General features: G+C 35.3%; 1 protein-coding gene and 1 long non-coding RNA gene across 3 annotated transcripts in view; one reads left to right on the forward strand and one right to left on the reverse strand.

Annotated features, from left to right (window-relative positions):
• Nucleotides 1-13,662, forward strand: part of ccdc120a (coiled-coil domain containing 120a) — a 47,803-nt gene that overhangs the window by 28,284 nt on the left and 5,857 nt on the right. For both annotated transcript variants that reach the window (XM_052564344.1, XM_052564343.1), the window contains exons 2-9: nt 5,561-5,692; nt 5,804-5,885; nt 6,726-6,856; nt 7,567-7,683; nt 7,780-7,903; nt 10,481-10,537; nt 11,772-11,913; nt 12,786-12,887. In XM_052564344.1, coding sequence (XP_052420304.1) covers nt 5,834-5,885; nt 6,726-6,856; nt 7,567-7,683; nt 7,780-7,903; nt 10,481-10,537; nt 11,772-11,913; nt 12,786-12,887 — 725 coding nt within the window. In that variant the 5' untranslated portion in view covers nt 5,561-5,692; nt 5,804-5,833. The remainder of the gene's footprint in view (nt 1-5,560; nt 5,693-5,803; nt 5,886-6,725; nt 6,857-7,566; nt 7,684-7,779; nt 7,904-10,480; nt 10,538-11,771; nt 11,914-12,785; nt 12,888-13,662) is intronic.
• On the reverse strand, nt 4,131-7,671 carry LOC127964205 (uncharacterized). Its single transcript, XR_008154998.1, has 2 exons — nt 7,534-7,671; nt 4,131-4,968 (listed from the first exon to the last, which is right to left on the reverse strand). It is a non-coding gene; the product is annotated as an uncharacterized LOC127964205 (long non-coding RNA).

The raw sequence follows: 13,662 nt of genomic DNA on the forward strand, positions 1-13,662 counted from the left end.
AAAAATATCGTCTCAATTAACTGAAAATGCCATCACCTTCTGTAACTCTCCAGTATCTTTGCATTGTTCCTGGCTTTTCATGTGTGATCCTTGCTTTAGGTTCAGATTGAGAAATAGGGGGAGCTGGTTCATATGTTGGGGCCATCTGCTGTCTGCAGCCATCCTGACTCCTCTCAGCCGGAGCTGTTGTTGCTGCCAGTCAGAGGAAATGTGCCCTCCTCCGCCCAGCCTGCCGAGAGGAGACGGAGCAGATTTTGAGAGTAGTGTGAAAGAGAAGGATATAGGACATCATTAAGTTGCTGGTATGGTGGGAAGCAAAGAACATCAAGGTGTGAACTAACTAGTGTTTCCTTTGGGGATCAATGGGATACCCATTGGACTGATTTCATGAACCGGAATCTCAGCTGTAGTGGCATGGTGCGTAATGCAACCGTTGCAGTAAATAGCTCGTGTTTCCTTTATAAGTTGTTCCAAAGGTTCAGCATGAACGAAAGGTACATTGGCATCACCTGACCTGTGCGTAAAGGCCAGGATCTGATTCATGCATGAGTAAAGAAGAGACAAATGACTACACGCCTCATGGGGTTTGGAAGTTGGTTCGCTTTCTTTTCACTGCGTTTTGATATTCATTGTGAAAGAGGAAATTTAGCTGCTAGTACTGTGAATTGGTTTCAGAGAGACTTTTGATGGCGGTTAAACATTGTGGCGGTCAGGCCAAAGTGGTTTGAGTTTACTGCATTCATACATACCACATGTCCTTGAAAATAAAACCCAAGAAAAACATGATTCTGAGTTTCAGCCGTGGTAATTTGTTCACCGGGTCAAATCAATAGAGAAATGCGTGGATTTTAATTGGTTCTGTACTGTTTAAAGTGTTTTTTTTTTTCCTGCTGAGGAACAATAAAAACATTGACAACCAATCAGAATCCACTAATGCATTAAAACGCTTGAGGATATAAACCATAAGATAACTCTTGACTTGAAACATTATTTTCCAATGGAGAATGCCAAGATGGTTATTGTAGTCATAGGCTAGTTATCGTTCTGGGTTTGAGAATGCCTCAATTAAGTGTTCTTAGAAACCGTCTTTATTTTTGCAGTACCGTTTGTTGCCAAATCACAGAACACACACACTTCACCTTTAATTTGCATGTTGTTCGCATGACATCCGCTTTTATTTTAAGGAGATCAATTTTCATTTTTGGGTGAAATATCCCTTTAAGACCTTTACCTATAACTTGGGTGTGCCAGGCCGTTCAGAAACCTTAATTGATGCCATTTGGTCCTAAATGAGCAACACCACACATGCATCTTTTTAGGACTATTATCTGGATCAGGATGGTCTGGACAGTCGGATTTCTGTGCACTCACATTTTTATTAATGCAGAAAATGATTTGCGTATCATTTCAAGATGCAGGTAATTATAAACAATTAAATTTTTTATGCAGAAAATGTGCAAAACTCACCTTCAGTTGTAGGCTGTAGCCAAAGTGTTGTAGTCCGTGCGGTTGCTGGGGAGTTGCCTCTTACAGGCCCAAAGGATTCAAAGAAGTGCACCCCAAGTCTGTATGATATTCTGGTTTAGAAAAAACGTTGTCATAAGTGTGACCTATACAGTGTGTGACCGCATGTCATTTTGCAGTGAAGAAAGTGTGATGATTTCGGTGCGGTCCAGTGATGTGGAAACGTATGTGTCCACACTAACTTTCACATACGGCAACTGTTGGATTAATTAGCGTAGAGAACACGTCGGTCAGATCCAGCCGGGATCAGAGAGGACGCAGAGAGTCCAGAGAGCAAAAAAATCAGCTGACCCCCCCGCTCTTCAGCGCTTTCTGCGAGATGGAAAGATTCAGTACAAACCGTGCTCCCCAGAGGAGACCATTCTGCAGTCCTGAGGAAAATAAATCGCCATTCTGTTTCAATTTGAAATTGTTGATGTTATGTGAAATATCAAGGTCGTGATTGCAGCGATCAGTCAAGAGAATCTTTCTGAGGGAGGAAATAAAGAGGAAAGAAAACCAAAAGATGGATGTGCTGTCTGTTGTGTGTGTACATCTTGGCTTGTCTATCTATCCATCCATCTATCCCTCTATCAATCTATCCATCCATGCGTAAAAGCATTATATGTAATGCTCATATAATATATACAGACCAAAAGTTTGGAAACATTACTATTTTTAATGTTTTTGAAAGAAGTGTCTTCTGCTCATCAAGCCTGCATTTATTTGATCAAAAATACAGAAAAAAACCCAGTAATATTGTGAAATATTATTACAACTTCAAATAATAGTTTTCTATTTGAATATACTTTAAAAAAATAATTTATTCCTGTGATGCAAAGCTGAATTTTCAGCATCATTACTCCAGCCTTCAGTGTCACATGTAACATCAGTCTATCACATGATAATTTAGAAATCATTCTTATATTCTATTGATTTATTATGAGTGTTGGAAACAGTTCTGCAGTCTAATATATTTGATGAATAAAAGGTTAAAAAGAACTGCATTTATTCAAAAAAAAAAACATTTCTAATAATATATATTCTAATAATATATTTTCTTTACTATCACTTTTTATCAATTTAACACATCCTTGCTGAATAAAAGTATTGATTTTATTTAAAAAAAGAAAGAAAAAAAATACTGACCCCAAATTACTGACCAGTAGTGTATATTGTTATTAAAAAATATTTATATTTTAAAAACATAGCTTCTTTTTTTTTTTTTTATTCATCAAAGTATCCTAAAAAAGTATCACATGTTCTGAAAAAATATTAAGCAGCAGAACTGTTTCCAACTTTGATAATGAATCATCACATTAGAATGATTTCTAAAGGATCATGTGATAATGATCCTAAAAATTCAGCTTTGCATCACAGAAATAAATGATAATTTTAAGTATAATAAATGTAAAAACAATTATTTTAAATTGTAATAATATATCACAATATTACCTTTTTTTCTGTATTTTTGCTCAAATAAATGCAGGCTTGATGAGCAGAAGAAACTTCTTTTAAAAACATAAAAAATAGTAATGTTTCCAAACTTTTGGTCTGTACTGTACATATATATATATATATCTAAAATGATTGTTATACCTATATATTACACAGACATAATAAATTAAAATTACAATGTATATTTTTTATTTGATTTATTTAAAAAATAATTTTATTTCATATATATATATATATATATATATATATATATATATATATATATATATATATATATATATATATATATATTCATTCCAGAGTAAATTGAATGCAGCCAAATTTCAAGAGAAAAAAAATCCTATAAAATGCCACAAACGTGTACAATGCGTCCTCTTTACATGATACGGATTAGGCAGGAGGTTTACAGAGAACATAATAGAGACGATTAGAGGAACACATGCAGGAAGAAAAATGGACAGATCGTGCTTCCACGAACATCTGAACGGGAGTGATAATACAGGCTCCGACATGAGAGAGTGGAATGCTGGCAAACCTTGTGAGGACCGCAGAACATTTGTCATGACATTTGGTGAAACACACACACACACACACACACATGCACAGCTTGTCTGGTGCACATTTATAGTCCCAAATTAATGCTGGCTTGCAAAATCAAAATTTAAAATCCTAGATTTTATATTTTCCGGACAATGTGTGCAGAACTTCCCGCCATGATGCTAAGGTATAGTGAGTTACTGTCAGAGCATTGTGGCTATTTGGATTTTGGCAGGTTGCTTGGGAACTGAGTGGTTGCTAGGTGGCCTAAGTGTAAAATATATATATATATATATATATATATATATATATATATATATATATAATATTATTATTATTATTTCTGTTCTCGACATTGCCTCATTCAGCATAAATCTATGAAATGAGTTTCCCCAGTTAAAAATTGTGGAAGAGCCTTGAAGGGTTAGTACACCCAAGATTCATTTATGGACTAATTTTCATTTTTGGGTTAACTAACCCTTTAACACTCAGTATGAGCAATAGTAATAGAGATTATTTCCTTTGCAAACACTACTAAAGAAACAAAAAGACTCTCAGAATGAGGACAACTATTCAACATGAATATGAGATCAACATATCATGCTGCTGAAATAACTTCACAGACAACTTAGAAGGATAAATAGTGCGAAAAGGGTTTAATCAAAACATTTGAAGATTTAGGTAAACACTACAATAAATGCTTAGAAATTGGGAAATGCATCAGTTGAAGATCAGGGATCTTATCAAGCTCAAACCGACAACAGCGTGACTACATTAGCTGAAACCCAACACTAGGCAAACCAAGACAGGCATAGACACCATGTTTGCTCTAGCTATATGCACATATTTGTGTTACGTTATAAGCCCGCTTACTTTTATTTGTCCTCCTCTGACCCTTGAGTGTGTGTGATGGGCACAATTAGGTCATGACAACAAACAATAGCCACATTGTTCTGTTGCTTTCTTTAATTTGGACGTGCATTTCACTCATCTGCTGCTCTTTTCTCCATGTTAGTTCGCATATGGGACTATTGATCTTTCTTTATAATTATAACCATCTGAATTTTTAAGAGACACCCATCATTCACGGCTTCTCAATCATAGGGCCGTCCAGAGAGCCGCCCATCTCATGCAGCTGAGATAATAACTACTTTCTGATTCAGTGAGAAGAACAGATCACCACTGGGCATTGAGACCGAAACATTGGGTTTTTGGCGCTTATTTAGGTTGCAGACAGGAAAGCGTGTGAGTTACAGTCTATGAGTTTTTTGACCTCTCTCCTCATTGTCTGTGCCTCCTTGTTTACAGCTGATCTTTAGGAAATGACTCTGGCCCTGAGAGGGTGTTTTTGTGCATGAGGGTTTCTGCCGGCATTGTTGTTATAGGTCAGTCTGAGCCTCCCATTTCTGTTTCCCGCACTCGCTTCCCGCTTTATGAGCCACTTCCTGCATGCTGCGGTCCACTTCCTGTCTGGAGTTCCCACAGCAGTTCCATGTGAATATGTAAGGGGAAAACACACTATATCATATGAGAATGTGTCTTGGGTCAACGGGAGATCTTAAAAGAGAAAATAAACTAAAAATAAAATCTCAAATCTCTTACTGTACATATGTTTCTAAAATAGCGGTTTTCTATAAAAATAGCGGTTTCCCGGTAACTCTGTACACAAAGCATCACTGCGTTCACAAACACTGCTTTATCAGGCATTAAGCATGATTAAATAAATCTGAGACCAATCGGATCAATCAACGCAGATTAGTGTCATGCAAAGGGGTTTGGAAATTAATCATTGAGCGAATCGTTTGGTAGTCGTTCAGCAAGCAAGGGATAAATAAATTCATATTATAAGGCAATAAATGTGTTTTTTGACCTTGCATGCATGTCAACCTGTTGTTGGGGACTCCCAAAACCAAAATATGAACCTTTCATTAACCATAATAGGGGCACTTTAAGTGCAACTTTGTAGTCGGTCTGAGATTTTGTCTTTAAAGCCTGTGTCTAAATCAGAGCTCTTATGTGTGGATGTTCTCCAGTGTGTCATGTGGTTTGTTTTATGTTTCAGGGCATTGAGTTTGTGAAGCGTTGCGCAGCAGCTCAGTGGCTCCCCCTGCAGTACTGCAGCATCACCCAGCCGCAAATCTGCCTCATGGCCACAAGTCCAGACCCCTGCAGTACATATGACTGTTACCAAAAGGTGAGAAACGGTTAAACTATTTACACGCTTGTCTGGTTTTAATAGACTTCAGCTGAGTCTGCTGCCAGAAAGATTTATCATTGTCATGTTGTTTTCTTTGTTGCTCTGTAGGTAAACTAACCATCAGGAGGCAGTGAGGTGATGCAAAAGACGTATGACATGGAGGTCAAAGGTCACCTGATAACAGGCCCTGGTGAGCACCTCCACGTGTCTGTGTGTGTTTGTTTGTTGATAAGAACCTGTCTTTCTACATAATACCTGTTCTTTGTAAATTGTTAGTCTGACATTTTGTGTGTTTTGTTTTTGTGTATTGTGGCGACCTAGTGTTCTCACATAGACCTTACAAAACCTTACTGTGGGGACATTTGGGAGGTTTGTAAGAAAAGGACATTTTTGTGAAGGAACTAAACATTATTAAGTTGAAAACTGCAGTTCGCATTGGCCATTTGGTGAAGCAAGTGTTGCAGAAATGTACCTTTAAATATTTTACATGGAAAAGGCCAAGACTTATCCAAAATGTTTTTCATGTTTTTCTCAGTTATGCATGATTTCCTGGCAAGAATTGAAATAATTAAATATTTTAAGAACTACTTAAAATACTTAGTTTTAGTTTGTTTTTTTAAGACAATCCTGACAGTCGGAAAATATAGGAAAATATTTTATTCATTTACTTATTTATCTTTAATTGCTATTCAAAATTAGATCCTGTACACCACAGTTCAAAAGTTTGAGGTCAGTAAGGATCATGTTAAACTGAAGAATATTGAAGCGTAATGATGCTGAAAATTCAGCTTTGCATCACAGCAATAAATTGCATTTTAAAATACATTCAAATGAAAAACTGTTATTTTCTTGTATTTTAAATTTGTATTGTTTTTACTATATACCATAAATTGTTTGTACATATACCAAATATGATTTGATCAAATAAATGCAGCCTTGGTGAGCAGAAGAGGCCCTTTTAAAAAACTTTAAAACAAGTGGATTTGAGGTCCCTTCAGTGAGATATCACATAACGTGTGTGTTTTTCCAGAGCTGCAGGCCGCTATGGACAGTAAGCAGCGTGCGGAGCGGATGGTGGAGCTGCAGGAGCGCCGGAGGAGTCTGCAGTCGCTGCTCAACACTCGAATAGCAGAACTCAAACGCGTGTGTCTGCAGGAGGCGGTCAGTGTCGAAAAAGAAATTAAGTAGTTTCTCAGAACTTGCTATTATTATAAAGAACAAGAACAAGAAACTTGACATGATACACTTTGTATTTCTCTATGGTGTCACTGGCGAACCACACATCGGTGAGCTGCCAGGTCATGTGATGCCGCCACATGCCCAGCTAATCTTTGCTCATACTTGTGTTTCAACAAGCTTGGCTTTTCAAATGCTGGTTTAACACAGCATGTGTGTTTTTTATTTTAATATCGTTATTAAAATTATCTTTTATAATAATTATTATTATAATGTACATGTGACACAGTCACAACTCCCTCTCAAGACCATTTATGAATATTAAGCTGAAGAACAGCTGCTAACAGCATTACAACAACGAGCCAATAATGTATGCACAACAGTTTGTGCACTATTATGTTTAGTATTCAGCAACTTACAAGAAATATCATAATTCGTTTCATATGGAAAAATGTTAGCCAATCATAACAGAGCTTGTTCATACGATATAGCAGCAATTCATTCTAAGGGAGAAAAAAAGAAGCATGAAAATGTAATTATTGACATTTTTTGGTGTGAAAACCTGACTGATTATATAATATTCTACAAAAGTGGATATGTCTGCTTTTAAATATTATACATAAAAATTAAATAGTTTTAATGAAAAAATAACTTCTACTAACTTGTTCATGTTTGTTTTTCATTTCTTTTGTCAGGAGTTGACAGGTGAAGCTCCTCATGAATATGCTCTGGAAACCGGAGAGAAGCTCCCTCATGTGCGGCGCAGGGCTGGTCTGTCCCGCAGCGGGTCCAAACACAACACCAAAAATGAGGTGTGTGCATTTGAGATGATACGGGTGGCCACTTATTTGATATCAGATACGTGATAGATAAATATCACAAGTTGCTCAATGTTTGTGCTGGCTCAGGAAGAGGACGTCTCTCAGCGCAAGACAAAGAAAACTCTGTTCAGCGGCGCCCTCCGCAGGCACGTCGATTCAGAGCCGCATCCTCCTCACAGCAAACGAACGGTTCATAGAGGATGCCACACAGGTGCGTTTCAAGATTATAGAGATGAGCTGAACACCATTTCATGGCAAAAATGTACATTTTGGATTATTTTATTTATGTATATATTATACACTTCCGTTCAAAGGTTTGGGATCTGGAATATTTTTGGAGGCTTTTGAAAGAAGGCTGCATGTACTGTATTTATAAAATAAATACAGTAAAAACAGTGATATTATGAAATAATATTAGAATATAAAATAAGTATTTTAGATTTTAATATATTGTAGAATGTAAATTATTTCTGTGATGCAAAGCTGAATTTTCAGCATCATTACTCTAATCTATATTATTCTATTATAAATCTTGTGTAACATAATAAATGTCTTTACTGTCACTTTTGCTCAATTTAATGCCTCCTTGCTAAATAAAAGTATTAATTTCTTTAAAAAAAATAGATCCCAAGCTTTTGTGCAGTGATATTTGAGTTTACAGTATAATAATACTACAAAAAAAAGTTTAAAGCTTATTGTGGATTGTTTTTTTGTGTTAAAAAGTGTTAAAAGTGTTAAACACTTTTAAATGTTTCATTCATACTAGCTCCTCAATTATTTGACAAATCAATGTTTGTCTCAGCCCAAAGCAGTGTTTTAGTCCATGGACAAACTGAGCAACCCAGCTGTAAAAAGGTTAAGATAAACTGACATCATACTGTGATACTGAGGTCTACAGCTCAAGATCAGATTAAAGAGAACATTTATTAAAGCTCACAAATATTCTTTATATTCTAAACTCATGTGATTAGACTTTGGTAAATAGTGGTTTACAGTGGATCAGGCCAATTTAGTGTCAAGCTGGTGGTCTGGCTCTGGACTGTGGGAACACTTGAATGTGTTTGCATGTTGGTATAAATTTAGAAGAGTGTTTTCTCATGTGTGCAAACATGTTAAACAGTCAACCTTAAATGAGACACGCGAGATGTGTTGGTTGTGTAAGAGGAAGTGTTGAGGAACCAGCCTGTTTCCGGCCATTATTACAATAATTATGATGCAGGTTCAGTGAAAAATAAACACAAATAAGTTTTATGTAGCTTTCTGGATAAGAATAAGACAGATTTTACTAGGGATGCTAGGGACATGTCCCTACCAATATCCAGCTACTAAATTGTCCCAAGTAATACCCTTGATTAAACAATGAAATATATGTGAATGTAACCATTGTTGTAATTTTGGACACATCTTTAATAGGTCATATCATTGACATTACCTTAGGAGTTAAAGAAATACGCTAGAAAACTGCACACTTTCAAGGATGCACATTTAATACATGGGCCGAAGTGGTTAAAATAACTGCACAGTTCAGTTTACCCTCTAACTCTGTTATTATGCTGTTTTGTTTTCTTCTGCTTTCCCCATTTGCTCTTTTTACATTGACTATCACTTAATTTTCCATTCATTAAGTTCATTGATTTTAGAATTGCAACATTGCTTGTAATTAAAAAAAAAAAACGAACAAGTATAGTCAGTCATAAGCAAAACAGAGCTTTTTGAAACACTGAATCAATTAAACTATAACTTTACAAAAGTTTCAGATCGGGACTTCAAAGTTTCTTTCACAAATCATTTGATTTAGATCAAAGCTCTGGAGCGGGTTTGCAAATCATACATTAAATTATTCGCGATTGTGGTTTGCGAATCATTATTAAGATCTTGACTACGAAGCATGGATCACTAATCATTTGTTTTAGAATGGAACTTTGGAGCAGGTTCACAAATCTTTTGATTCATAACGGAATTTTTTGAGTCCGGAGCGCGAATAACTTAATTTAGAATGAAAAAACTGCAGAGCGGGTTTGTGAATCTTTTGATTCAGATTGCAACTTCGGAGCAAAATACCATGGTATATTGTGGTAAAATCATGGTTAATTTGTGGTTACCATGGTTTAACTATAGTTACCATGTTTTTTGCACCTTAAGAGGACACAAAAAACCTCTTATGTGAAATAAAATAAACTTTAACTGAAGTAAAATACAACACAAAAAATCTAACTGATTTTAGCTTGTTGTCAAGGCAAGGATTTCTTGATGAACTAAAATAAGTAAAACTAACTTAAAATAATTAATTGATTAAAAACTATATAGACATTTAAATTATATAGATTTATTTAAAAAAAAACCTATAGAAATGACAAACACACACAACAAAATTAGTAAAACAGAAAATATAAAAATAAAAGCAATTTCAAATATTAATAACAAATATAAACAAAATAACATTAGACAAACTATAGTCTTTAATAACTACTAACTGTAACCGCATAAAAAAAGGCTAAGTAAGTGTTTCCACAATTGTATATAGAAATTGTTTATAAGTAAATCATGAATGAAATCATGCATAAATATTTCCACAGTTTTAGAAATATAATTATAGAAATTATTTACAAAAACATTGCTTTTAGATTTGAGGTAAACCACATATTATGACATAAACAATGTTACAATATAACAACAACATTACCTCATCCGTTCTCAGCAGCATGGAGCCAACACAGTGTGTTTATGTATCCACATGTAATGTGTGTATCATTTGAGTTACACAATGTGTAAATGTTTATGTCCTCAGATAACACGGTGAAGTCTGAGAGCAGCTCCACGTCTGATTCCACCAATCAGGACACTGGTGAGTTATGGGATGGATCAGCGTGTTACATTAGCAGGATCATGAATTCGAGAGACTGAGATAAGAAGCACTATTACAATAGCAGGATGAGTTGAGTGGACGGAGAGACCCCGCGGGGGTCATTAGAGTCTTCACATCAATGAGTCAAAAGCCTGTTATTAACACTCACTGAACTAATCCGCTCCCTATGGCATTTCTGATTCTCAAACATTCTCTCGCGCTCTCGCTCTCTCTTTCTCTCTCAGTTTTTGATCAAGAAGTGTTGTGTTTTATTGCATCACTACAAATAACAACGAAATAGGGTAAAATACAGTAATATTGTGAAATATTATTATAATAAAAAACATATATATATAAAAATATAAATATATTTTAAATTGTCATTAATGATGCAAAGATAATTTCTTTGATGTATAGAAAGTTCAAAAGATCAGCACTTATTTGAAATATAAACCTGTAATAGAGAGAAAACAAAATTGTTAATATAGTGATCAAGTCACTCTTTGTCCTTGTTGTAGCATTATAACTATGAATTTAGCTGTAATTGATACATAAGCACTCTCTTTTAAAAGCACTTGTGTATTTTCAGTGGCCCCAAAATATATTTACTTAGACACATGAAAATATCAAACAAAGTTTCTTTTATTCATAAAGAAATATAGCACAAATATGGTTTGTGCAGCGTTTGAGCACAGATCACACTGGGTTTGTTTTGTTATTTAATGCAATGAAATGACAACATCTTCTTTATTATATACTGTTCGAAATGTAATAATTTTATTCAGAAAGGACACTAAATTGATCAGTAAGGATTTCTATTTCAAGTAACTGCTGCTCCTTTGAACTTTCAGATTTCTAATATATATATATATATATATAATACACACACAGTGTTTCAACCATTTTCAGTATTGATAATAATAATAATAAATGTTTCTTGAGCAAAAACTCAGCATATGAGAATGATATGTGACACTGAAGAAAATGTATCTTTGCATCACAGAAATAAATTACATTTTGTAATATATTCAAATAGAAAACCTAAATCTTTTAAATTGTAAGAATACTTGACAATATTCTGTATTTTTGATCAAACAAATGCAGGCATAAAAACTGCTTTCAAAAATCTTACTGACCCACAACTTTGAAGTCTGAAGTGTATTTTTTTCTGTGAAGTAGAAAGCATGCTTCTCTCTAAATCTCAGTCTCAAAAGTCTCTTTCTCTCTCCATCAGAAGACGCCTCTGACGGCCTGTCGCTCGCACAGCCCCGGCTGGTCTCGGGGAGCCCAGACAACAGGATTTCTCGAAAACTCTCCCCTGTGGATATCTATTACGAGATGAAAACACGCCGTAACTCTGTGGCCAGCTCCGCCAGGTACACACTCAGCACAATTTGCTTTCAAGCTCAGCTTGAGAAAGTAGAAACAGCTGTTTTTCCACTTGATGGTGAATCAGCATTGATTAGCTGGCCTGAAATCACCTCATTTAGATGAAAAACCTTTTAAGTAGCGTGTAATTAAAACCTGATTCTAGAATAAAGGCAATATACCACTCAATGACATTTAAGTAGTAAAGGAGTAATTCACCCAAAAAAGAAAATTTGCTGAACATGTACTCACCCTCAGGCCATCCAAGATTTGGAGAAATGTAGCATTCCATCACTTGCTCACCAATGAATGCTCTGCAGTGAATGGGTGCCATCAAAACGAGAGTCCAAAGAGCTGATAAAAACATCACAATAATCCACATAACAAACATTTCACTTCATAAACCGATAATTGATGGACTGCAGTTGTGTGGATTATTGTGATGTTTTTAATCCTCTGTTTGGACTCTCATTCTGATGGCACCCATTGGGTCATTGTATCATTTGGTGGACCAGCAAACAAGTGATGTAATGCTACATTGTAACGCTTAATGATAAATAATGAGAAAAAAAAACACTGTCTGGCCATCTGAGATGTCGATGATTTTGAGCAAATTTTCTGCAGATTTTAAGTTTTGATTTGTACGTTTTTCGAATTTGTTGTTTTAAGCTAAAAGACTTTATTAGAAACTGTAACCACTTCAGTTGTGACTACTGTGATCATAATATAATGTGATTTTTATTTTTAAATAATAAGACTACAACATTATTTCATCATCAGTTTTATAAAATGGTCTTCATCACCATATAACAACACTCCAGGTTTGTTAATGGTGTGCTAGATTCATAACAAGAAAACTTTACTTGTATTTTTCCCCCAGCCCGAGTCACTCTCTTCCAAGAAGTGTGTCAAATCTGGAAGGTAGAAGTGTCCCAGCAACTCCGCTCCTGTCCCGCAATGGAATAACAGGAGTGCACATCAGGTTACAAATGCGCAAAACACACATACACAAACATATGTTACACCACTGATCTGAGTCAGCATTCGAGCTGATGTGTGCAATGCCGAGTAGACTCTTGGCTAATGGTTTATAGTGTAGTTAAAAGCACTGAATTGATAATGGCACAAACATTTTGATTAAATTACTTATTTGCAATAATGTGTAATGAAATAATGGATGTCTAAGGAGGTTAAGTGTAAAGCCCCATTATTTCCTACTCAATTTAATTACACGTACAGAGAGTGCTGGGAGACACTGCTATCAGCATATACACTGATGCATTGTGTGGCTGGCACTTGATCAGTGCGTCACATAGTGCATCGAAAAAAGAAATGTCAGTCATTATTTGCTCACCCTCATGTCGTATTCATTTCTTTGTTCTGTAGAACACAAAAGAAGGTACAGTATTTGGAAGAATGTTGGTTCCCATTGACTTCCATTGTATTTTTAGTCCAGTGGAAGTCATTCAGAACTGAAATTGTTTGGTAACCAGCATTCTTTCAGATATTTTCTTTTATGTTCCACAGAACAAAGAAATTCCTACAGGTTTGGAGCAACATGAGGGTGAGTGTAAGTGATTGTTTTGCTGCTTCATTTACTACTGATTTTACCAACCCCTTAACTCAAAATATTAAACTCTAGCAGCATGTAAGAATTAGTTTGTTTTTGCTGTTCTGTTGCTTTATAAATGTGCACTACCATTCATATTGTTTTTCGAAAGTTTCGAAAGTCTCTTAATACAATAAAAACAGTAATA

Source organism: Carassius gibelio, chromosome B8, assembly GCF_023724105.1.
Source record: "Carassius gibelio isolate Cgi1373 ecotype wild population from Czech Republic chromosome B8, carGib1.2-hapl.c, whole genome shotgun sequence".
NCBI classification, from domain to species: Eukaryota; Metazoa; Chordata; class Actinopteri; order Cypriniformes; family Cyprinidae; genus Carassius; species Carassius gibelio.